This window comes from Bombyx mandarina, chromosome 08, assembly GCF_030267445.1.
Source record: "Bombyx mandarina strain Sakado chromosome 08, ASM3026744v2".
Classification (NCBI taxonomy): Eukaryota; Metazoa; Arthropoda; class Insecta; order Lepidoptera; family Bombycidae; genus Bombyx; species Bombyx mandarina.
The window spans coordinates 6733834-6760383 of NC_143215.1; the positions used below are offsets into that span (position 1 = coordinate 6733834).

General features: G+C 37.7%; 1 protein-coding gene across 1 annotated transcript; it reads left to right on the forward strand.

Moving 5' to 3' along the window:
• The first annotated feature begins 11286 nt into the window (after positions 1-11286).
• Positions 11287-26497, forward strand: MED1 (Mediator complex subunit 1). Its single transcript, XM_028187069.2, has 13 exons — positions 11287-11721; positions 11939-12072; positions 13337-13460; positions 13530-13646; positions 14191-14329; positions 14925-15171; positions 16326-16455; positions 16917-17039; positions 17792-17972; positions 19259-19493; positions 20150-20325; positions 22916-23315; positions 23402-26497. Exons 1-13 carry the CDS (start codon positions 11569-11571, stop codon positions 25962-25964), a joined length of 4722 nt encoding a protein of 1573 aa, XP_028042870.2. The 5' UTR covers positions 11287-11568; the 3' UTR covers positions 25965-26497.
• The last annotated feature ends 53 nt before the right edge of the window (positions 26498-26550 follow it).

Genomic DNA, 26550 nt, shown 5'->3' on the forward strand with positions numbered 1-26550 from the left:
ATATACGTAAATCGTAATAAGTCAAAGGTGCGGTCTTTACACACAGTAGCCTGCGACTCATCAGAGCGATGAATAGCGTTTTCAACTAATTAAACTTTAACAAATTTACATTCTAACTAAATAAATTTTACCCTTAGTTTACTCATGACTTGAAATTTCATTAAAATTTAATTGATGCTATGAATATTTTATTCAACATCGGGCATTAAAACAATGTGCGAAGTCGTAAGTGATTTCAAAAGTTATTGATTAGATTTTTTAACAGAATCTCTTGTCCTCAAAATAGCTTGTAGATAGATAGATATTGTTGAGTTTTGTTGTTTTAAAATCATAATACACGCAACATGAAATGTGTTGGCAAATTACATGTTAAGGGCAAATTATTTTACTTAGCTACAAAAATCCGCTACGCTTTTTCTATGACGCCATATAAAAAAAAAAGCCCAAAAAAATTAAGGTATAGAAAGTATAGAACAAATATATTTATTGCAAACATTACGATTAACGACATCTAAAAATTTATTATTACTATTATAATATTCATGTATTTCTTAGTAACCTTCAATCTTTAGTTCCATTCAATTAAGTGACTGAAATAATATTAGCAAAATTTAAATACTTATAAAACAAATTTACCCTTTGCCTTATCTCTCTATGTTTTTTTTTGTCTAGTTAGTTAAACAACCTTATGGCCCACTTAGTCTTAATTGTTTACCAAAGCCCATTGACATCTCAACGAAAATACCGTTATGAACCCTGGAGAAAAAAGGTTCCAAATTTCAATTACATAGTGTGGCTGCCCTACTCTATCAACCGAAGCGCAATACTATTTTGCGGCAGATATAGGCAGGATGGTGGTACCTACTCGTGTAGGCTCAAAAGGCAGCCTATACGACTAGCGGATTGTAGATCACAAATGAATCGTACCGTTTATATTTATGCTATAAAATCAGCACTACGACTATCAACAACTGACAATTATCATTAGGCTTTTAATACAAAGATAAAATTTTAGCATGCATCAACTACTACCCGTTAAAACGTTTAAAAATATTCTTATATCTATACTTCGGAAATTAATTGACAATGACGAAAGCTTTTAAAATTGAAAGCATTAAAATTGTTCATTTGCGACATTTATTTGTGACACAAATAATTGAACGATTTATGGGAACATGCAATTTATTAAATTGCATGCACACATTTTATTCTCAAATAAAGACAAATCCTAAATATAATGTATTTAATGGATGATTTATATTGATCCATGGAAAGGTGACAGTCGCGGTGAGTAGACCAGAGTAGACAGGTTTACAGCCAAACTGATGTTATGACTTTACCTTAGCCAAGAAACGTCACTACAAAAACAACCTAACCCTCAGACACAGCCCACTGAGTTTCTCGCCGGATCTTCTCAGTGGGTCGCGTTTCCGATCCGGTGGTAGATTCTGCGAAGCACGGCTCTTGCTAGGGTTCGTATTAGCAACGTCATCAGGTTTGAGCCCCGTGAGCTCATCTAGGTACTAGTTAAGGCTACGCTGATATAGCCTCACAAGGCTCTCAGGAAAGGTGGGAAAAAAAAAAAAAAAAAAAAAACACCGCCTCTCACTTAGCACTAGGTAGAAGGGTAGAAGTCTCATTTAAAAAAAAAATTAAGAAAATGTGCCATCATAATAAACAAAGCAAACTTGACATCGGAAATATACTGTGTGAATATTCTTGCACAATGTTATTCGTTCACAATGAAGTTTATTCTTAAACATATGATTTGTTTACTTTAGGCATCTTAACTATTAAGTTTTGTGTATCTTTTTCAATGAACTATGTATAATGCATCGTATGTATAATGCATGATGCATCGTATGAAATATCGTATGTATAATGCATCGTGTATGAAAATTGAAACCTCCGGAACCATTTTAATCTCAATTTTATTGGTAGTTACCCTAGGAAAAACGGTCGATTTTTTTCTTTTTGCGTAGATCGGTGGACGATCTCACAGCCCACCCGGTGTTAAGTGGTTACTGGAGCCCATAGACATCTACAACGTAAATGCGCCACCCACCATGAGATATAAGTTCTAAGATCTCCAGTATAGTTACAACGGCTGCCCCACCCTTCAAACCAAAACGCATTACTGCTTCACGGCAGAAATACGCGGGGTGGTGGTACCTATCCGTGCGGACTCACAAGAGGTCCTACCACCAGTAGCGAGTGGTACCAAGAGTAGTTTTCTAAAATATATCGTTACACGTAAACACTGAGGAAACTGCTTCAGTCTACTGCTGTCTACTCACTAAGTCCATATAGTCATTTATATTATAGTAAATGAGCAGTTGTTTACATTTTACAACATTTTTTTTAAATTAACATCATAATACCCTGTGACCCTGCTATCAATCATCAATTCAAGCTTAGATTGGATTTCTGCCCGCATAAGCCCGCTTCACAATTTACGTCCCAGAGTCCGCGACTTTGCCAAACTTTACTTAACAATACGTGAACAGCCTTTCTCCAGCAAAAACCAGATATGGAATATAAGCTTCAAAATTAGGAAAGGATACGAATATTTTATATGTACGTAATTTGAAACGGAATGTTATGAAAATAGATTAACGTAGTGTGTATTTTGTTCTGCGATGAAAAATTCAACGATGTGCCTTCGCTCTAATATTTGGGAGAATAAATTAAATGTATTATAACTTAGACGCAATCATAACACGCTTCTCGAACGTTAAAGTATATTATTACGTTAGAGATATTACAGTTTCCAAAAACAACAAGCCTTATGAAAACCGTTTAAACAACTCAGCGGGCTTATCTTTTTTGGTTCCCTCACGAATGCTTATTAGATATTAGAAGATAGGTAAACAGTGAACGTTCTCGATCTAACACGCTCTATGATTTTATATCAAGAACTAGCTGACCCGGCAGACTTCGTAGTGCCTCAGTCGATAAATAAAAGACCTAAACTTTTGTATAAAATAAACTTAAAACAAACAAAAGGAATCCGTCCGACGGGGGACACCTGAAAGGAAAAACGAAATTGTTATTTTTATTTAATTCCGAACATTTTCATATTTATCTACCTTTTAAACCTTCTCTGGACTTCCACAAATAATTCAAGATCAAAATTACCCAAATCGGGCCAGCCGTTCTCGAGATTTAGCGAGACTAACGAACAGTAATTCATTTTTATATATATAGATAGATAGATAGAAGATGAAGAATTAAGTTATAAATAACCTTGCATGAAATAAAATCTGCAAATGCTAAAAATTGCCAGCATTCGTATTTAGAAAATACCATTTGTACTTACTTCGTTTCGGGCACCATGGAACGCGTAAAAACTAAATTAAGGAAGCGTAAAACAGATATCGGTTCCAATATATCTCGAAATTGCTTCATTGAAATGCCAATGTCGCCGAGGGCACCCACATAATATGAATTAAATTACGTTGTTAGATACATCCTGGATGGAAGGAAACTTTTCCTAAAAACCATTTGCACACCTTTTGCAGGATTACTTACCTAAACGGCCACGATAACACAAAAAGTCATTCGATAAATCATATTTTACATATATGTATTTGATTGTTACTTTTTGCACTGTACCCAAAGTGATATTATTATAGCTCACTAGTGGTGCCCGCGTTGTCGTATGAGTTAGGAATCATACTTATGTCGATGTTCTAGTTTATTCATAATTTTAACATATTGCCATAAGTAGGTGGCTTATCTCAAGTCTTGCTTAGTTATATATGGTCACCGGAGCGCACAATTATAATAAATACGAAAGCTGTCACTATTTAGAGCCCTGTGGGCTTAGTGCGAGTTTTTTAACGTTTTCGATAACGTAAAAATTAGTTCATATTTGCATGAAAAGTGATCGTTTGCGTACGTTTGCCGCTAGGGGCGCTGTTCAAACTGCATAAAAATTGGGTTAACTTTTACGCTATCGAGAACGTTAAGAAACTCGCACTGAGCACACTGAGGTGTTTCAATTGCTGGTAATAACAAAATACCGTAATGTAATGTAATGTAATGTAATAATACAGCATGTAGAATCCACAACGTCGGTTGTAGTATCAGTCGGTTCAAGCCACATCTGCTACCAGACTACATGACCGCTACCAGTAATCACGCAGTGGACTGAGAGTTCTGTTTTGATTTCATTAAACGATGATAGTATGATATTTTGAAAGTGAAACGTATATAATTTGAATCCGTTCAAAATCGCATTACATACTAGGTACGAATACACCGGTTAATCAGTGGACTAAGAAACAAACCTTCAAGATATATGTAAAATTATATGCAGCTTTTTATAAGCATGCGATGCGAGCAAACGATAAAATGCAGCTTTTTCCGTTTAAATAATAATGTCTATTCTTTCTTTGTAATCTTCTTGTTCTCAGTCGTTTGCACTCTTGGCAGAGTAGTCGTGGTCATCATTTCGGATGGTGGTGCTCTTCACAATTTAATTTATTCAACTCATATTTTAATTTTATGTTATTCATGTTTAATAAAAAATAAAAGAATAACTTGTATCCCTACAAACAAAACTTATCTTTCAGTTGTAATATTACGAAGAACTAAATTATAACGTAAGAAGGTGAATTGTGTAAAACTTGCTCAGTTTACTATTTTATACGCTACACGTATATATTATCCTCGTTAATTTATAATATGAGGCAGGTAAAACGTAACATAAGAAGCTTTCAGCACTGCCGACAAGTTCAATGTTGAATGAGGGTCTCGGTAAATTTGAGCTAAGTACATCACCTAATTACATAGCAGAATAATTTCACTACTGACATTATTTTGTAAGTTAAGACAAGGGTATGCGACACTAAGCTGTTAATGTATCCCCACCGTAGGCCCGGAACAATAATATTAAGTATATTTTGATTCTTGTTCTATATAACTCTCCGATTGTTAAGTTCGTCCAAGAATAGAGATGGTGATGGGACGCGCGATGAGTCCAAGTGCGTTAGTAACACTTTCTTGTCTATTTCTGCAGTGTAGCAAGCATGAGTTTCCACCAGGGTAAATAATTAGATAATCACTGATTCTTCCGTAAAATTCTTCTAATAATTACCTTTTTTTTTTTTGTCAGGAGGAAATCGGGGATAATTCGGTCAAAATACGCCAATGCTAGAAGTACATAATACCACGGTTAAAAACAGGTATGTTTTTTTTTTCAGTTATGTACATGACAAGGGCATACACAAATAACATTCATCGTTCATCTCGAACAATGAAATAAAGAAAAAATATGCAATTTTAAAAACGTCAGATGCAGGCAATCCCTGTAATGAACATGGATCTAAAAAAATCAGCTAAAAGAGCCTTCTTGTCACATTGATCTACTTTTTATCTAGCCAAACGAAGGTTTCAAATTATTTGCCATACCTAAATGTTTTTAATACTGTATACCTATTCTAATACTTTTATTTTCTAACTGATTAATCAATTGACCACTTCATTGGTGGCGGGGCTATTAATTCTGACTACAGTACTTACGCAATCTTGATGCTCGATCGAATTCCAGTATATTTGTGAATTATATTCAAGGTCTGGGTATACCTATACTGTCTTGCCTCGTATAAGCTTACGGCATCCCGTAACAAATTAAAATTATAAGGCTTGAACGCGAATCTTACATGTAAAAAAATTGTGTGTTAATTTTGTCCATGTAACTGTAATCTGGTGATGCCACTATGCTGTAATTCAAATTCAAGGGACAGATAGAAATTAATTTAAGAAATTTAGAAATTTCTATTGTGCGCAGATATTTTGACTTATTATATATAACCAGTATGATAACACGTATTGAAAGATAAATATAAAATTCTTAGAATTCAATAAATCCCTTATTAATACTATAAACTTTTTTTGTTATTGCTCTTGTAGGCAGACGAGCATACGGCCCACCTGATGGTGAGTGATTACCGTTGCCCATGGACTTCAGCAATGCCGGCAGAGCCAAGCCGCTGCCTAGTGCCGTTGAGTATTATGAGCTCAAACAGGTCACCTATTTCTACCCGGAGGCAATAAATAATATCATGACAATTATCATATTTAAATTTTAAGCGTGTCTGAAGCTCGTGACAAGCACAAGATCTGCCACTGAGCGAAAATTGCTCGGTAAATTGTTAGTGTTTGGAACATGTATACATATTTGCAAACTTGTCTTCAAATGTTTTTATCGCGATCCAGGCATTTGTCACTTATCTTTTGTTCTATGATAGCTACCGCTACACGTGCACATGTATACATATTTATAGTCCGCGTACATTTTTGTAAGAATTTTGTCTAGTTTCAATCTAAAAATTGATATAAAACTTTAGTAACCTTATATTTTTTATTGTTCATATCTAGGACATATTATTATATGTTTATACCCTCTTGCTACCTAACGGTACAGGGGAACGAGAGCGAAAATAGCAATTCTAAAATGCCTCAGGCTTTGCCGAAACTTTTCATGTAAAGGTCCCCGAAAACATTTATGTGGAGACATTAGGAAAATTACAAATTTTCATTACACGATTACCTGTTATTATGCAAGATGAATATAAGGAAGTTATAGCAACCTCGCATTAATTACGGCTGGATGTCCCCTTCTGTCACTGGGTCAAGGATCAAATTCGTAATTGTAATAAATAGCCTAAGTAGATATTTCACAAGGTGTGTGATTATTTATATATACTTATTTTCGCAAAGTATCTAATTTTGGTACTACATTAAAACTGCATTTAAAAAACTTTTTATTCCAACCCTTAAATCGACATAAAAAGGTAAGTTATAACAAAAAATACTCTGCCCCTTTCGAGTGAATTTTTTGGTGTCAACACTCTTCTACCGAGTAATGTAAAATTACGAGTACATACATTTTTTTTACTTCGCTGGGGAATCCGTTTAGGGATACCCGGTCAAGGGGGGGGTAGCAGACCAGACTAAGAGAAGAAGAGGGAGACTAACATCAGCCACGCAAGATTCGCCCCGCAAAACCGACTGCCGACTAAACCCCATCGAGCTCCACCACTCCGATTCCACGAAACCCTCGGTGTCTCGGGAGACACACCGTGGGTGGCGCACAGGAGCCACCTTGCGCCGCCACACCACCGAACCGACAGCCGACGGGCTGGGTGTCCGTCTCCGACTCAAGGACTGTGTCCTGCGCCGGCATACCACAGCCAATACCTCGGCCTTGAGATCCCAAGGAAGGAACCGGCGAGTTAAAAAATAAGGTGCCCGGTGCATTCGTTTCAAGCGATACGATTTTTTTTTCTACCTATGCTGATAGCCTTGAGAGGCTATTTCAAACTTCGCCCTAACGTGTAGGTGAGCTCACTGAGAAGATCCGGCGAGAAACTCAGTGGGCTGTGTCTGTGGGTCGCTTGCGACGAAGGGCTCGACTCGTCGACGAGGACGGTGACCGGTGCTTGTGGGACCTAAAAGCACTGTTAATGGATCGGGAGGATACGTAATGACGTGTTTTGGGCGACGTCGACTGTTCGGTCTACAGGATCGGGTATGAGCGATGCGACTGTGCCGGTGTTCGAATCGCGCAAGAAGGTATATGTATAGGTGAAGGAATAACATCGTGTAATAAAACCCGGAAAATTCTAATTTTCATAATTACTGGTGATAGGACCTCTTGTGAGTCCGCGCGGGTAGGTACCACCACCCTGCCTATTTCTGCCGTGAAGCAGTAATCCATTTCGGTTTGAAGGGCGGGGCAGCCGTTGTAACTATACTTGAGACCTTAGAACATAAATCTCAAGATGGGTGGCGCATTTACGTTGTAGATATCTATGGGCTCCAGTAACCCCTTAACACCAGGTGGGCTGTGAGCTCGTCCACCCACATCAGCAATAAATAAATAAAACTTAAAACCAGTAGGGCCGTCCACCATCTAAGTTGTTTTATCTTGCTTAACTTCATCGTAGCAATTTGAAACTATTTCCAAATTATTGATTCTTCAAGAACTTGCATCCAAAATAGTTCCCTTAAGTTCATAGGTTGGTTAGTTCCTCTTTGAAACCCCACCTTTAAGGCCGGGGCTATCAAACTTGAATTTAATAGTCCCGCTCATGTCTTCTACTACATAGTTATGAGCACAATAATTCTCCACCACAATTCTGCTCCACTTACCCCACCTGATTGATATACGTACTATTTCATGAAATTGTAATGCCTACAAGCCATTTTTTATTTATTAATTAGGATTCAATCAAATCGTACCTAAGCTCCAGCTGTAAGCTTGAAATAACTCTAGTTTTATCTATAAAATAAGTTTTATCTATAAAAATACCTTATTTATTCATCTGTTTTAATAAATAGATCTATATTTTTCTTATTAGAACAATGACATAATGCAATGGTATCCGAACGGCAATACTTGTTATTCGTCTCGATAGAGCTTTATAATGCAATATACCTAATTTATTTACTTATAAATACTTTTGTCAGTTGCTTAAGTCGAGCGATCCCTTCAGTTTAGAAGACGTGACGAGGATAAACGAAAACCTTGTACGGAATAAAAACCGATCTTGGAGGATTTACGCACATTAAGGCATTTTATCCTATAGGGCAGCAAATAATACAATGTTACGTTCGAAATACGCACGAATGAGCTTGCTAAAAAAAATGTTTTTCTCGTAATTACTATACAGGGCGTAAGTGAGACCTATTACAAAATAATAACAAGCTATTTACCTAATTTAAACGAAAAATAATATTTATTCAACAATAAATACTCGTATTTAATAAGCTAGACATAAATAGATATTTATTGCTTTTATGCGTTCATTTTACGTGAACCCGCAATCAAAAGTGAAGGCAACTAGACGACGCCCTCTGCTATATGAGACCACCCGCTCCCCGTGAGCTGGTTTTAATTAAGTCATGTGCGTCCAATGCGAAAATAACTAGTAAAATTAAAAAATTATATGTTATTTGGTGTTATCCCATCGGTGATCACAAAACGTCCGTTGTTTTTTGTTGATGCAGGAAAATGTTAATTGAGAGGGACTAATCCACGGCAATAATTGCAATAAATTAACGTCGCTGTTTGGCTCAGGCAGAGCACCATTATGAGGAATCTTTTATGTGTATTATCTATGGGAATGTTGCGTTACAGCCCAATAGTCCTGACCTGAAAATGGGATACCTGACAACGAGCCAACCGACAAGGCTCAGGCAGAGCACCATTATGAGGAATCTTTTATGTGTATTATCTATGGGAATGTTGCGTTACAGCCCAATAGTCCTGACCTGAAAATGGGATACCTGACAACGAGGCAGCGACAAGTCAGGTCCTATCTTTGCGACCAGGACACGGCGCTGCACCTCCCAAGCGGGGCAGACAGCGAGCGTATGCTCCGCCGTGTCCAGGTCGTGTCCACAATGGTGACACCTCGTCGTCGGCTCAGCCCCTATCCGGCGCAGGTACTTCCCGAAGCATCCGTGCCCGGTCAGCACCTGCACCAGACGAAAGGTGAGACGTCCTTCGCCACGATTCACCCAGTCATCAAAGACTGGGTAAACCGCCTCGACGGTCCGTAGCCCCCACGTGGGGTTGGCCAATCGCCTCGAGCACGGACCGCCGAGAATGGGCCTTCCGCGCCCGCAGCTCACTTTCGGGGAGACGCGCCACGCCCCGAGCACGAAGCTCGCTGCGCCACCGATAGTCGGCAGCGAGCGACTCCGCCTCCAGCTACCATGGCGGCGTCCCCGCCAACACACATGCCGCCTCGAAGGAGACGGTGCGATATCCGCGGATGACCCTGATGGCAACGGTGCGCTGCGGCCGGCGCAGGAACCGAGCCATACCTAGTGGCCCGGTTGCGCGGCTCAGCCCACACAGGTGCACCGTACAGGGCCATCGATCGCACCACCCCCGCGTAGAGGCGGCGCACAACCTGATCCGGTCCCCCAATATTCGGGAGCAGCCGGCTCAAAGAACCGGCCGTCCTCATCAATCGGGGGACCAGCTGAGCAAAGTGAGCACGAAAAGCCCACCGGCTGTCCAACACGAGGCCGAGGTACTTCAACTGCACCCCGACCCCTATCCGGACGCCTCCAACCACGATGTGGGCGTCAATCCAAACCAAGTTACGCATTGTTGTGAATAAAACCCATTGTGATAGGGATTTTTTAATTGCTGTAGGTTGGATTTGTCGGGAAAGGAGCCAGTACGTTTCGATATCTTAGCACTCATCTTACTACAAATTCTAAATTTTCTAAGCAGTTGCGTATATCACACGAGTTCACAAACAAATAAAATTTTGAAGAAATATCAAGCGGAATAAAGTCGTGATTTTGAATAAAACCCGCAAATTGCGTAATTACCTACTAGTGTTAGAATGCAGTGTGAGCAAGTTCCAGTTAGAAGAATGGGATTAAACGTTATAAATAATTACACGTAGATGTAGGCGTACTTTTTTTAGACATCGTATCTCAAGGTTTCTTCAATCATGTGATGTGCATTCTGCATTCGTATAATGTCTGTATGGGTTCCGAAAAGCACTTGAAACCAAATGGATCATTAACTAATTCAAAAATCCATCTATTAATCCATCTATTAAAAAATCATTCGTTTTAATTCGAAAGAACACGATTTTCATACAGTAAGTATTCCTTATCATAGTATTAGGCCTTGCTCTACGGCGACGGCGGATTAGCGTTGCCCTGTCACCAAGGTCGAATAAATGCTAATGCATGCTATGCTCAACCTATTCTGAGGCTCAACCATTCGAATTTAACATTCACAAAATTAATTATGCAACGAAAAAATTTACCGATATTTCCAACCAATAAAAATATCGGTAAAAAAAAAATCAATAACCAATTAACAGATAAATAAATTCAACCGTTAACACAATCTTTAGTTTCAATTTATGAGATAGCATTATATTCGTTTCTGGTGTCGGAGTGACATAGAGCATACACGTCAGTATTATGGCAGCGACGAGCAAAGAAATAACAACATGCTTACTGAAATTAAAGTTATATTCACCATAAAATATATTAGAGAGATATTATAAGAAATAATTTCGCTTCTTTTAAGAATTATTTATGTAATTGAGATTTTTGTTTCATCTACTACACATCACTAGCTATATAGCTAGCAACCCTAACTTGACGTACATATTAACCGACTAAATATCGTCCAAAGACAGGCACGCAAGACAAATATATTTTTCCTCTCACACACACAGTTTTTGTATATCGCCATCGCATTTACGATGGTTGATAAAATCATGGTGTAGATTATTTGTTTCACAAAGTAGCCATGTAGCAAATGGTAACGCTTGAAGTTGACAGCCTAGTTTTTTTTCTCATTAAAAAGGTTTTATTACGAGATAAATTAAGTATTAATGTAAAAAAATTGTTTACAATTAAATCATTATTCAAAACATAAAACTAAAGCAAGAAAAGTATTTTTTCCAAAATAAGAAATAACATTTAACAGATCATCAGATGTTCAGTAGTGGGCCACAGTGATCAATGCTTAATTTCATAAACTTATTTTAATTATTTATTAATTTGTATGCAAAAATGACGGACGGAAACTTAATTATGACTGCGAACGGTCTTATAGATAAATCTAAAGAACTTCAAAAGGAAATCTTGATGGAGAAGTTAAGGTCTAAAACACCACAATATAAAAATTTGACCGAAACTTCTAAGGCTGTAAGAACATCTATGTTGGTATGTATTTTGTTCACTCTAATACCAAGAATTTATGATAAACTATGTATTTTTGCATAAATTTAAAACTCAGGAGTTCTTGATTTATAAATTTATATTGTATCACAATTCGCCTTGGTTTTATTAAAAGTAGTATGTGCAGATATTTGTGAAGTATTCTAAACTGAATTGATAAAAAAGAAGAAACATAATTAACAAATGATTCTCTTTCAATTAGGACAAGAGGTGGGGTGTTGATAATGCAGACAGGATGATTTTACAGAAGTGCTTAGATAGTTTGCAACACAGTATAAAAATTACATCTCTACAAAACCTAATAGAAAGGCTTCAATGTCTTTCAAGACAGTTAGGGTGAGTTCAGAACAGATTGACTTTATTTCAGAGTATGATTTGCCTTAGGTATCACATACCCTTGAATTCCCTAACTTTCAGAGTACTAAGTTTAGCATAAGTAATTTTATTTATATCAAACTATGTGAATGTACTGGATTATTGCTGCCTTCAAGATTCTTGAACATGTCTAAATTTTTTTTATAGGTAAAAGAGAGCAAGCCTACAACCTTTTCATTAGTTTAAAGATCATCTTCGGAAACTATTCAGATAACATTAAACCACCAACTTTAAAATAGTAAAATCAACAAGATTTAACACACAGATTCTTTGATAGAAGTGAACAGTATTATTGCTTCTAATTGCTAGCTTTTAATTCTAATATTAATCATGGATCAGATCTTCCAATCAACCTTTTGCCTAAAAAAATATATCCTTCATTCCACCTTAAATTGATAAAATAACATATGCACCTAAGACTGAAAAACTTTCACCTATCAATAATCTTAACAATAAATAAGATTTTGCTATAATACTCAATTATTAAAAGTAGTGTTCACCCAATGATTGAAATTAGGCCATAATTACTAAAACCAATCTTAATTGAATTTATAATTTATCAATATCTATTTTTTGTTTATTGATGACATATTGTAGAATAAACTTAATAGTTTTAACATTTTTGTTGACAACACTTAAGGGCTATGAATAAAATCTGATTATGAACAAAGGAAAAAATGGTGTCTTACTGTTTTGTCTTTATTTTTTAAATAATTGGATGGAGTTTGTTTAGTACATACTGATAGGAACTGGGGATGCTAAATCTTAGGGCATTGGATCAAAAAGAAGTAAAGACACTGCCTGTATGTAGGGATGACAAGGAAGTAGTAGTAATTACTCAACAATGGTATATTCTAATTAAATAATAGTTGAGAGACTATTATCTGTAAATTACTTTTATAAGTTGCCTTTTATGTAATCCAAAAATTAGGTTATTCAAGAGATTTTTCGTTGAAATGTAAAGGATAAACGTAAAATTAAAGCACAAATTTTATGTTTGATAAGCTGGTTTCTGGATACATAGTATATCTATGCTAATAGTTTTCAATCAGCAGCAGTGTTGTCTAACATACAAAATTATGCACTTTATATTCACATCCTATGATGTATTTATGTAATACAATTGGTATGATTTTTTTTTAATAAGAACCCTCAATAACGTAGTTGTGCCTTAGGATTATAAAAATAATATAGTGTAAATAAAGTATGTTTTGTATATTTTCAGGTTAAAATTAGTAGTTGGCACTTCAGGAGTAAACTTGTTCATATCATCAGATATGTTTTATTTAGAGATACTTGTAGAATCATCGGGTTCCGTAAAAGATGTCAAAATACATCATGAAGGAAAGGTAATATATTTTTACTGTATGGGTGGAATTAAAATTTCACACACTCATCTAAAAAAATTCTGTTTATAGATCGAACAACAAAGTTGTGAAGAATTGGTACACTGTATATCAGCTGGAGATTTCACAGATTTTACAGCACAATTAGAAGGTTTGACTGCTGTTTATCAACTTAATGCTGAGAAAAAGGCAAGTACTTACTTATTTATATGGGTAGCGAAAAGTATTTTAGTAAAGAAAAAAAAATACCTAGATTGATTTCATGATAAATTCATTCTTTGCAGATTAAGGTTTTGTTCTGTTTTCAGACTTACATCATAATATATTATAGCAATGATCATTTCAAGCAATTCATTTACCTATATTGTTTAATTAAAATTAAACTTTTTTCCCATTCTAACAAACTATGATCTCATCTTATTGATCTACTAATCTTGACTATTATAGTACATCAAAGCCTGAGTATATTTCTAGTCAGATTATCTATATTTCAAAAAATAAAGTTACTTATGGTGGTCTGGATTTTCAGACTCCATAACACAGAAGAATACTTAGCCTGGGATGTTTTTAATTTCCCATTTAAATTCCTTAACACTGTTGAACAAATTAATAAAACATAGTTTATTTCTCATTACAAAAACAAAGGTACTTGATTATAAATTCTTAGTATTATACTCTATTGCTATTCTTTAGTATAAAGATCCCACATTTAAGACAAACTCGTTTGTTTTAGGTGAAATGTAAAGCATTCACTGCCCTTCAAAGTTTGGAAGATGACCTATGTACGTTACGACAGTTACAAAGTTTTATAAAAGATCCTTGGGCACAAGTACATAAAAGTCCCATAGGTTTTCTTCAGAAACGTAGAGGAGGTAAGACATAATTCATAAGAAGTTATGTGTTAATTAAGAAACATATATCAAACTATTTTTAAAATTATATTGAATTACTAGTAGCCGGCTCCGGCACCGCTCGGGTCTTTAACAAAAATATCAATTATATTTGACGTTTTATTTTTTTAAATAATAGAACACTTATTGCGGCATAACTATAATAGTTAGACATATGCTGTCGCGACACTTTTTGTAAATAATAATGTGTTCTACAAAGTCGTAGTATATTATTTTATTCTATCATCAATAGTTTTCGCAGGACACGCGATGTAAAGAATTTTTTAGGTAATTTTTTTTACGCCTTGGGTTACATTATTGGAGTTTTAGTAAGGATCCTAATTTTTTTAAAAAAATATAGCCTATGTCACTGGGGAATAGTGTAGCTTCCAAATAATGAAAGAATTTTTCTAATCGGCTCAGTAGTTTCGGAGCCTATTCAATACAAACAAATCTTTCCTCTTTATAATATTAGTATAGATTTAAGTTGTTTTTAGTTAAACGGGTATTCCCATAAAATGATTAATACGGTGAATATAAAATATTCTATGCAATACTACCAAAATTCTTTTCGCAGGTCACGCGATGCGTCTAACATACTTCGTTTCACCATACGAGTTATTAGACAAAGACGCGGGCCTACAGCCTCTCACGACTGAACTCTTGACGACCGGGAAACCTACGGCATCCAACGGCTTCGCTTCACACGGCACACCCGCCTACACTCCTATAGGTCATTCCGCCACTGTCTTATTAGAAGGCTCCACTGCCAATAAACTGCAGTTATCGACTATTATATCAAATGCCCAACGATCTGGAAAAAGGTGAGATTATACTTTATAAAAACTTTACACTAACACTTGCCGAAGCAGACTTCATCCCTAGAATCCGGTCTAGAAACATTGCACTCATCAACAACACATTCATTCATTCATCATTTTTCCGGCTTTGAAGTGAAATCATCCCCTCAATAAGCTAAGCACTATGACATGTCTTCCATCGAACGAGATTTGAAAATAATTTCCAACAATCGACAATGGCTTAGTTGTGCCCTCGTTTGTTTCATCGTTTCGTTCTCGACATTTTGACATGAGGTCTCCAAAGTTTTTTTTTTTTACGGGTACAGAGCTATGTTTCGCTCATCGCAGATAATGTATTAATAGTTGTGCAAATCATAGGCAGACCAAGGGCGGATCCAGAGGGGGGGTCATGGGGTCATGACCCCCCCCTGAGCTGGTTCCAGGACCTAGGTGGACCACATATTGAACATAATGATTTTTGGACCACGGTTATGGAATATAAATAAGATGCCTCATTCCGGGCGTGATAGTGCTTCTCTGGATTTCTTCAAGAGAAGATGACAATATGTACGTGTATATGTACAAGTTATTATGTGTTAAGTTTTTCAAGTGTACAATAAAAAATAAATATTTTTAAGTACAGTACTTACGTACATTAATAAAATACCTACTTTTTACTTGTATCTATTGTTATCAAAATTAAATTATAAGTTCTTGACTTGACCATGACTATGTGACCCCCTCCTGGCACCAAAGCTGGATCCGCCCTTGAGGCAGACCTACAGATATTTGTATATTTAAAAATAGAATAGGATGCAAAGCATTAAAAAAACGTTATTAAAAGTATTTTTACGGTTAGAAACTCGCGTTTTGAATGTTTACACATAGCGACCGGCCATCCGTGATCCACATAAACTGTAAAGTCGAAACGTCGGAAATAATAATAATATAATGACAATAAAAACGCGAGTTTTAAACCGTGAAAATATTTTTAACTATGTATGTATATGTATGGTATGTACGTATGACTCGCGAAAACAAAAAAATATAAAGTTAGTAAAATTCTTATTATTATAAATCGGATCAAGACGGAAATCACCAGCTCTACGAACGCGTACTACATGTCATCATTTGTGGAAACGTTGATAACCTTTAAATTTTATTGTTGCTCTTTACAGCAACGGTCCCGTATATGCGCCACTGGTACCCCAGAACAGTGCGATGCTGCCGGCTTGCTTCACCCTCAAACTGTCGCAGCCGACGCCGCTGTGCTCGGGCCTAGCGAAATTAATACAAGCCACGACAGAGGTATGTGTATAACTTGACGTTTGACCCCCCTCGTATATAGCAGTAACAATTAATCATAATCCACATTTTTTTATTTTTTTAAGGGATTTTATGCCCTGGTAACTAAGACCTTTAAGTTATGTCGTATTTTTTTTATTTTAATTCTTATTTTCATAATAAATGATAATATGGAGTGAAATGAATTGAAATGAAGATGATTAATTTGAGTCAATAATCAACTTGGATGAAATTAAATGAAATGAGATGAGATGATATGGGATGAAATATAATATCAGTAAAATGGTGGTCAGATTTCCCACATTGGTGCACTTTCACAGATATTAAACAGTTAATAAACCAGCGTCATTACACATTTAAACCTGAAGAAACGAATAATAAATTTTAAATTTTAATATTATATAATTAATAAATTAATAATAATTATTTGATTAATAAATTTTAAAATATCAAATGTCTCACAGGTGGAAGTGTCTGGCGACTGGGCAAACGCCAAACCGTTGTTAGGGCTGGTCGTACAACAAGCGTACGATAAACTCGTGCCCGGCAAGAATATTGAGTTGAATCTCAGTAAAGGACTGTTTGTTGTAAGTGTATTAATACCGCATCCAAATATTAGTTCAAAAGTTTTTATAGATCTTAGCTGGAGGTAGGTCACCGCTATAATTAATGTATTTAACCGATAATTTCTCGTCTTGGCCTTCCGACTACACAAGAAAATGTAGGTAAAGACATTTCATCACTCAACTATACGTTTGAGTGGCATAGGAGTTTTTTTTTTTATTGTAGTCATAAAAACTTTTCAAATTGCCTTTAAAATGCCTGGTAAAATGTTGACTATCCATTTCTGAAGAAATCATGCGATTCAGTTAAAAAATTGTAGATATCAGCGTGGCGTAAAGGATAAGACGCTTGGTGCATTCGTATCGAGCGATGCGACTGTGCCGGTGTTCGAATCCAGCTGGCGGGTACCATTATTTTTATGAAATAAATACTAACAAATGTTCACGAACCACTTCCACGGTGAAGGAATATAATGTAAAAAAATATAATTTGTGTTATTACTGCAGGTAGGGCGTCTTTGAAGTCGGTACGGGTAGGTACCACCGCTCTGCCTATAGCTGCCGTGAAACAGTAATTCGTTTCGATTTAAAGGGTGGGGCAGCCGTTAAACTGTAAAACTGAGACTTCGAACTCATGTCTTAAGGGCTCCGGTAACCACTTAACACCAGACGGGCTGTAAGTTTCTCTACACCCAACTCAGCAATATATTTTTTCTCGAATTAATGTAGTCGAATGGCGTAGTTTAGGAGAGTTATTATGTAACCTATATCCCCAGAACCTACCGAAGCAGACTCAGTGCTACTTCGTATGTGAGCGGCGCGGGCTGGAGGGTTGCATCGTGAGCAGCGTCCCGTTCACGCACCCGTCGCACGTGGCAGCCCTGCTGGCGTGTCTGCGGCAGCAGGCGCTCTTCAACACGTTACTCGCGAGCTGCGTGCGGCTGCAGACCAAACTAGGTAGGTGCAGTAGATTAGGGGGAATCTGGACGCTTGTAACTCTATACTGAGACCTTAGAACTTATATCTGGACTGCCCAATAATGCAACACTGGACACGTGTGCATGTTGAGCAGTCTGGATCCAAACCGGCTTTTAGGTTAAAGTAGTTTTGATGTTAATTTAGAGTTTTTTTTTTGTTTGTTTTATTATTATTGCTATTGCTTTTGTTTTATTCCAAGATTGTAGTTATTATTTTTATTTAATTCTGGTATAAATGAATTGTTAATGAATGTAATATGGATGCAAAATCTGAAGTAAACGAAATAAATAAATAAAAATATCTCAAGGTGGGTGATGCATTTTCGTTGTAGATGTCTATGGGCTCCAGTAACCACTTAACATCAGGTGGGCTGTGAGCTGGTCCACAAATCTAAGCAATAAGAAGAAAAAAAACGCTTTTCAATCCCAACACAAATTTTTAGCCGTTTTTCTTAGGGTAAATAAAATTGAGATTCAAATGGTTCCGGAGGTTTAAATTTTCATATACGATGCATTTTTATACATAGTTCATTGAAAAATATACACAAAACTTAAAAAACTAGCTTGACCTGATTCACCTTGGCTTTTGGGGTGAATCGGGTCACGTATGGGGACATAGTTTTTCGGTAGGAGTGGCACTGGTTAATTGTTAGGTAGGTGCTTACCTTTAGATAATTAACTTTTCAATATCTTTAATCAGTTACAAGACTCTGATAACTAAATAAGACTATTTAATATTCTTAAACACTAAATAAATTTTATTTTCAATTCAACAAATTTAAATCTCACAAAAGCATTGTGACAACCCAGATTTCTCCTTATTCTACACCTAGTCCCTATTCCCCCCAATCTACGGTATATACGGTTTGATTACTCGACCGGTCGCAACATATGTGACGTTTGTCTAACTGCAATAGTGTACCGTCTTGTGTGCATAGTGCGAGTTTTTAACTTTCTCGATAGCGTAAAAGTTAACTCAAATTTGTATAGAGTTGTAACGTTTACCCACGTTTGCCGCTAGGGGCGTTGTTGCAACGGCATACAAAGTATTCAACTGATAGCGTTTCGTGCGAGAGAGACAACGCTCTGTGAAACTGAAATCGATTGGTTGTCCCTTTCTAATGGACGAAGAGGAATACTAATCGCTGAGTACTGTCGATGGGTGAACAACCTAACGCCTCATCTGATGCTATGAGGGTGGTGGCAATCACCTCTCTCTTTCTCTCTGTATACCAAAAATAATAATGTTTATGTTTTATTTGTCAGCTGTCGAACTCGAAAAGGTGTTGATGTTCGAAGTGAGCGCCCTCTCGTGGCAGCACATTTCTATATCGTTGGAGCATCCGCTAGAAGAATGTATGGCCACCGTCGAACTTGAACTGTCGGATCCGGCCTCGCCCCGCGCGTCCGTGTACACGCTGAACAGTCCGGCTCGAGACCACATCGACGACTACATCACCAGGGTGCTGCAAAAGAGTCATTCTATACCAATAACGTTAAGGTGAGATATCATTATAAACCAAATAAATAAAAAATTGCTTTTTTCGTTGGTTAGGCTCTAACTCTACATATATTTTATAAAATAAGAGAGCAATAGTTTTATGCATTCCTATGCTATTCTATTCTTCATAGAACACAATGCTAAAGAACAAAGGTCAGCTTCGACATAGTAACGTTGCGTGACGGGCGCAACGTTTCGTCTCGTACGTTTTTACTGGTGGTAGGACCTCTTGTGAGTTCGCGCGGGTAGGTACCACCACCCTGCCTTTTTCTGTCGTGAAGCAGTAATGCGTTACGGTTTGAAGGGTGGAACAGCCGTTGTAACTATGTTTGAGACCTTAGAACTTATATCTCAAGGTGGGTGGCGCATTTATGTCGTAGATGTTTATGGGCTCCAGTAACCACTTAACACCAGGTGGGCTGTGAGCTCGTCCACCCATGTAAACAATAAAAAAAATATGTAATTTTTAATCAAATCTAGTCAAGTTCCAATAATTTCTATGAAAACGTATTGGCTAATGTTTTTTTTTAATAACACTGAGATTCATCGATAACAACTCATCGAAAAATATACAGAAAATAGCTTCACAGAGAAAGGAGAAAAACGTTACATAATTGTTTTTTTTTTTAATAATAATACTATCTCACACGTTTCAGGTCTCTCGTCAAGATATGGGAGCGCGAAGCCGCAGCGAAGCAGATGAACGGCGGCTACTCTGCCCTGGACTCGAATTTTAGTTGCGGCGTCGGCGGACTCGACCCCGGCGGCGAGCAGCTCAAGCACGAGCCCGCGCACCCGCACCGCGCGCTCTACCCGCACCCGCACCACGCCGGTAACCACGCCCCCCTACTCTTATATGTATAACCATTATAATAATATAATATCTCTCTCTTATATATATCATTACATATTTTATACATATAATTACAAATTATAGATTGTATTCTATATTGTTTTAACTTAATAACATTAAGAGTTAGTATAAAAATTAATAAAAAAAAATTTTATTATTACATTTTGCATATTTATATATATGTACTAGTGGTCCCACAGTAGTCGAAATTCGACTATAATTAATTGAAACTATAAGTTTGAACATTATTGTGGTTTTATTGTCAAAGACTATTATACTTCTATAATCACAGATTTCGACAAAACTAGACTATAGACAAATAATATTAAAGATAAACAATATTAACCTATTTTCAATTTGACCACAGATTTTAAGCACTAACTAAAGTTTGACAATAAACAAAGAATATATATACATATACGAGTGTGTCAAATACATGGCAGTGTGTGGAAAGTTTTCTTTATTGATTTAATATATCTTTTATGTATTATTTAAAAAAAAAATTAGCATTGTGCACTCCTTCTCTATATTCTCTATAAGTGTGGGAAATTTCATACTTCTCCGTCTGTGCAATTTTCGTAAAAAGGGATACAAAGTTTTGATTCACTTGTTAATATATAACTAGTCAGGTCATAAGTATTGTCACACAGTAAAAACTTTTCTTTTAGAATGCTGGCCACAAAAAAGTTTATTGAATTCGAATTTCGAATTGTTCATGAAATAAAAATGTATACTTTTAGAATTTTACTCATTTTTAAATATGGAGTGGACGCTTAAAGAAGACCGTGTTGCAGTTATTGCGTTGCATCGTTGCGGTTACGCGCCAATTCAAATTTTTAACATACTGAAAAATTTGAATATAACCAAAAGATTCGTTTATCGTACCATCAAACGATACAATGAAGACTCTAGTGTAGATGACAGGTCAAGAAGTGGTCGCCCTCGGTCTGTTAGGACTCCAGCAGTGATAAAAGCTGTGAAGGCGCGAATTCAAAGAAACCCCTAACGTAAGCAGAAACTGTTGGCCCTTCAGATGGGGTTAAGCAGAACCACGGTGAAAAGGGTGTTAAATGAAGACTTAGGGCTTCGGGCATATCGAAGAAAAACAGGACATCGTTTGAATGCTCGTCTAATGGACCTGAGACTGAAGAGATGCCGCGCTTTGTTGAAGCGGTACGCGGGAAAAAAATATCGGGAAATTCTTTTTTCGGATGAAAAATTTTTTACCGTAGCAGAGAGCTACAACAAACAAAATGATAAGGTGTACGCACACAGTACTGAAGAAGCGAACAACCGTATTCCGCGTGTCCAACGAAGTCATTTTCCATCCTCGCTCATGGTATGCTTGGGAGTTTCTTATTGAGGCTTAACAGAGGTAAATTTTTGTGAGAAAGGTGTAAAAACGAATGCAGCTGTATATCAAAATACAGTCCTGACGAACCTTGTGGAACCTGTTTCTCATACCATGTTCAATAACAGGCACTGGGTATTCCAACAAGATTGGGCGCCAGCTCATAGAGCGAAGAGCACACAAGACTGGCTGGCGGCGCTTGAAATCGACTTCATCCGGCACGAAGACTGGCCCTCCTCCAGTCCAGATTTAAATTCGTTAGATTACAAGATATGGCAACACTTGGAGGAAAAGGCGTGCTCAAAGCCTCATCCCAATTTGGAGTCACTCAAGACATCCTTGATTAAGGCAGCCGCCGATATTGACATGGACCTCGTTCGTGCTGCGATAGACGACTGGCCGCGCAGATTGAAGGCCTGTATTCAAAATCACGGAGGTCATTTTGAATAAACTTTAGTGTCATAAGAATCTATGTTTTGTTAAGTTCATTTTGGTATATGAATGGTTGGTTACATAATGAATAAACTTGTTTCAATTATTTTACATTAAACATGTGACAGAATTTATGACCTGACTAGGTAGATTTCAATCGATAGCCTGAAATTCGTTTCCCAATTATCCTTGTCCACCTGATGTTAGAATAAAGAATTCTTTTTCTCTCTCTCTCTCACTCACTCACTCACTCTCTCTCTCTCTCTCTCTCTCTCTTTCTAACATTTACTATATTTAATTGCACCAAAACTTAATAATACTTAAAAAACTTTTTTGAAACTAAATGAATAAAATGTTTCAATTTCAATATGTATAAAAGTTTTCTTCTCGGTTCTCTCTACTTTCTTTTCGTTTTACTTAGTCAGCAAAACCTCAAGTGTAAGGTCATATATTTTCGCCAGGAAGCAGTGATGCGTTCCGATTTGAAAGGTTAAACTGCCTAATATTGTACAACTGAGACATCGACCTCGTGTCTCAAGGTGCATAGCGGAATTCACATCGTGACGTTTTTCGACTCTGGTAACCGCTCAACAACATGTGGGCCGTTAGTTTGTTTACCATACCATAATTATATACAATAAAAAAAAAAGTAGTTGCTTTGTAGATAAAATAGGCAAGAGAGCGGCCACAGCGTATTTAATTTCGTTTTAAATCCTAAAACGTACACTCGACTCGAACTTTGATTTTGTATTTGATAACCCGTTCGTAATTATAGTTCCATTGCAGGCGCATATCTCTCCGAGCAACAGCACCAACTAACGATGATGTGTCAAGATTCGAACGAGTCTAAGCACCAGGAGGAACGGAAATCGAAAAAGCGAAAGTCTGATTCCGATGTATGGAGCACGGCGCAGAAGAAAGGGAAGCCCGGTTTGAGTGACATGATGGATTCGGACAGCGAGAGCGACAATTCCGATAATTACGCGAACGAAGACGACAATACGGTAAACAGTAATTCTAGTACAGAAGATTTGGAGGGCCGGGAGTCGTCCGTCTCGCAAAACGAATTCACGTCCGATCTAGAACTTTCCACTATGGACGCCGCGGACGCCTTGAGGAACCAGGACAACCGGACCTCGTCCGATATAGACAACTCGAACGATGGAGACGTCGAAGAAATTATGAGGTAAATTTAAGTAATTATTCACTAACATTATTCTAACACCAGAATGGAGATAACATTGAAAAATCAAACCGTTTTCCCCATTTCAGGAATTCTTTTCAGAAGTCTGATCACAAAAGGCAAAAACTTAAAAGTAAAGATTCGGAGATAAGAAGAAGCTCTTCTTCTTTGTTGCTCGATTTGACCGAAGGTAAATCGTACATGCCTTCATCGGTCAGCATCACGCCCATCGGCAGTAGCTCCGCTAACCCGCAGCCTCCGTCGGGCGCCGGCATCTCGTCCATGCTCTGTCTTGACCGACGCCCCGGTATCGAGATCATACCCATATCGGCTGCTGCTCCGGCCGCCCTACCCAGTTCCATAACGATCACGCCTATCACGTCCTCGCAAATCAAATCTATGGACGATCGTATTAGGTCAGACAGGAAGTCCAGCAAATCCGGCGAGGAACGAAGCAAAGAGAAGAAGAAAAAACGCAGACGAGACGATTCGATGGGACCCCCGGAGAAAGTGCCTCCTAAGCAGGACCCGTTGACTAAGCCCGTATCAGTCAGTATCAAACCTACTGACGGCTCGCCCTTGCGTGCGTCGTCGCCGAACTCCCTGATCAGGAAATTCAGTCCGAGTCCAACGCACGGCCGTTCCGTGTCCATCACCAAATCACCGAGCCCTAGTACGGTCAAGGGCATAGGGAAACCGTCCGGCACGTCCAGCCACCACAGTAGCCCGCGACATTCACCGGTCCAAAATAGTCCGAAACATCTAACAGGCTATTCGAGTCCAAAAAACCACAGCATCTCTTCCCCTAAACAAAGCTCGTCCGGTTCAGGCAAGCCTAGTATGTCGGCTTTAAAATCGGCGACGAGCGGCTCTCCGTCTGCTAAATCCGGAACAACTGGTTACGATCTGACAAAAAAAATCTCCAAAGACAACTACAGCTCTAGCTCCTCAACCTCTAGGGATAAAGAAAAAAAACATTCCAGCCTCTCTTTTTCTAGTTCCGATCGGAGCAGTCCGAAATTAAAAAACCCCATGAAAATCAAACAGCTAGAAATAACTCCAGTTACCTGTGATAGTGCTGTGACGGAGCCATTGATTTCTCCGCCAAATATAGAAGTAAACAAACCCAATGCTAGCCAAGCGCGTAACAGAAAGGGCTCGCTGAGCGCTGTCATAGACAAACTTAAGTCAGCTCAACATTGTGGAGGGGATTCGGACTCGAGTTCAAAGTCCAGCGGCTCGTCAAGTAGCGTCGGTAAGTTCTCGGAACAGAAAAACAGTTTACCCGGTAGCGGCGGCAAGACGGGCGAAAGTAAAAATCAAGAATACATGGTGAAACCAAGTTCGGACGGAATGAAGATCACCATCAACAAGACTCGCTCAAAGGAATCCAGTAGCAGTTCGAAATTAAACTATAGCTCTAGCAAACAATCATCTCCCCAGCTCACGCCTCCCAGTCAAGGCTCTCCAAAAACGCACACCGGCTTGAAACCTGGAGTTATTAGTGGACCGGCCTCTAAAAAGACCCAAGCCATGCAGTCTTCTAAATCCAGCAGTCTGAACACAAGCTCGACACCACCCAAAGCGAATATGAGTCCTTCGGATTCGAGTAATCCGAACATGTCTAAAGTGCCTTACTCTAAGTCATCCAGCAGTAGCAGTAGTGCTGGTATAAATCTTTCAAAATCTGCCTCGAAATCTAATTCGGGCTCGCCTAAAGGCAGTAGTTCAGATTTAGCGAAAATAATTCGAGATCGTGAAAGAGAGAAAGCGCGAACGAAACTCATGAGTAATTCAGAAAAGTCTATATTTTCTTCGAAGTCTGAACGGCATTCTAGTCCGAGTGGCTCTAGAGACGACGTCGATGGCGACAGAATAAAATCATCGAAAGATGTAAACTTTCGTGTTGAAGGCCTAATGAAACCTCTGGACACTCGAAACTTTCAAATTCCAAAACTAAAAGACAAAAATAGTCCCGCGGCGCAGTATGAAAACAGATCCATGGTGAATGATTTTTCACGTTCGCTTGACCAAAATAAATATCCTTTTTCGCATTACGATAATTCTAACAAAGGCTCCGAATCAATGCAAAAGTCGGCCTACCCTTTAAATGTACCAAAACCATTAATGAACTTAGGAGCAATGAGTCCTAAAACTACAGGTAAAAGTGATCAATCGGACAGACCCATGGAATATTCCAAAGCCACCGCAGACAGCCTTACCAAAGGCGGGAGTCCTCAGCGTAACAAGGACGAGGCCAAAGATGCTTATTCCAGTTCTTATCCTCTGATGCCACTCGATTTTAAAACAGATATGGCAAAGGGATTCGCTACTCCAAAAGGCGCCCCCGAAGACAGAAAAGGGGCCGACTCTTGTATGAAACCGCCCGCGAGCGCATCAGTGGCCCGCAGTGGGGCGACTACGCCTCAAGAAGCAGCAGAAATGCTATTAGATTTCTCCTCTTCGTCCGGTAGTAAAGTTTCTGGCTTAGTAGCGGTCCGTCCCGTGTACCCTGCCTCTCCGGCCCTCGCCCTGCAATTAGCCAAGAGCCCTGCGCCTTCGCCCCTAGTAGCTCCGTCGCCTCATTCTAATTCACCTTGTATTACAGACGATGAACTCATAGACGAAGGATTAGTTGGTCCTGGTAAGTGAAAGCGGTAAAGACATCGCGCTGAGATATGTTCCGCAAAAATAAAGCCAAAATGCCTTGATTACTGATAACTGCGAGGCACACTAACTTATAAATAAAGTAATTAAAATTGTTAGAATAACAATTATTTTCATACGAATTTGTTGTATAAAATCTTATGAAGTAAATACATACGTATTGTAAAAATATTTATTTTACTTCAAATAATTTAAATTATGCTTTGAAAATATTTAATTTATCCAAAGTATTATCTATGTAAATAGTATTATTATAATGTGATGTATTTTAGTTTTAAAGACAAACTTTGTTATAATAAAAGACGATGTAGATTTTGTAAGTTTAATATAATATATATTTTTAAAGATGATGAAATAACTATCGAAATAAATAATACAGATTCTTGAGTTGGAAAATGTTTTGTAAATAGGCTATAAAATATATTAATCTACAAAGAGTACTGCGGCTCCAATGAAATTGAGATAGCATTTACAAAAGTGTTGAATGACTTCTTTTTTTTATTAAACGTGGGAAACTCGTTCTTTGTTTAAATTTAATAAATAAATTAAATGCGTTTGAAGTTAGCAAACA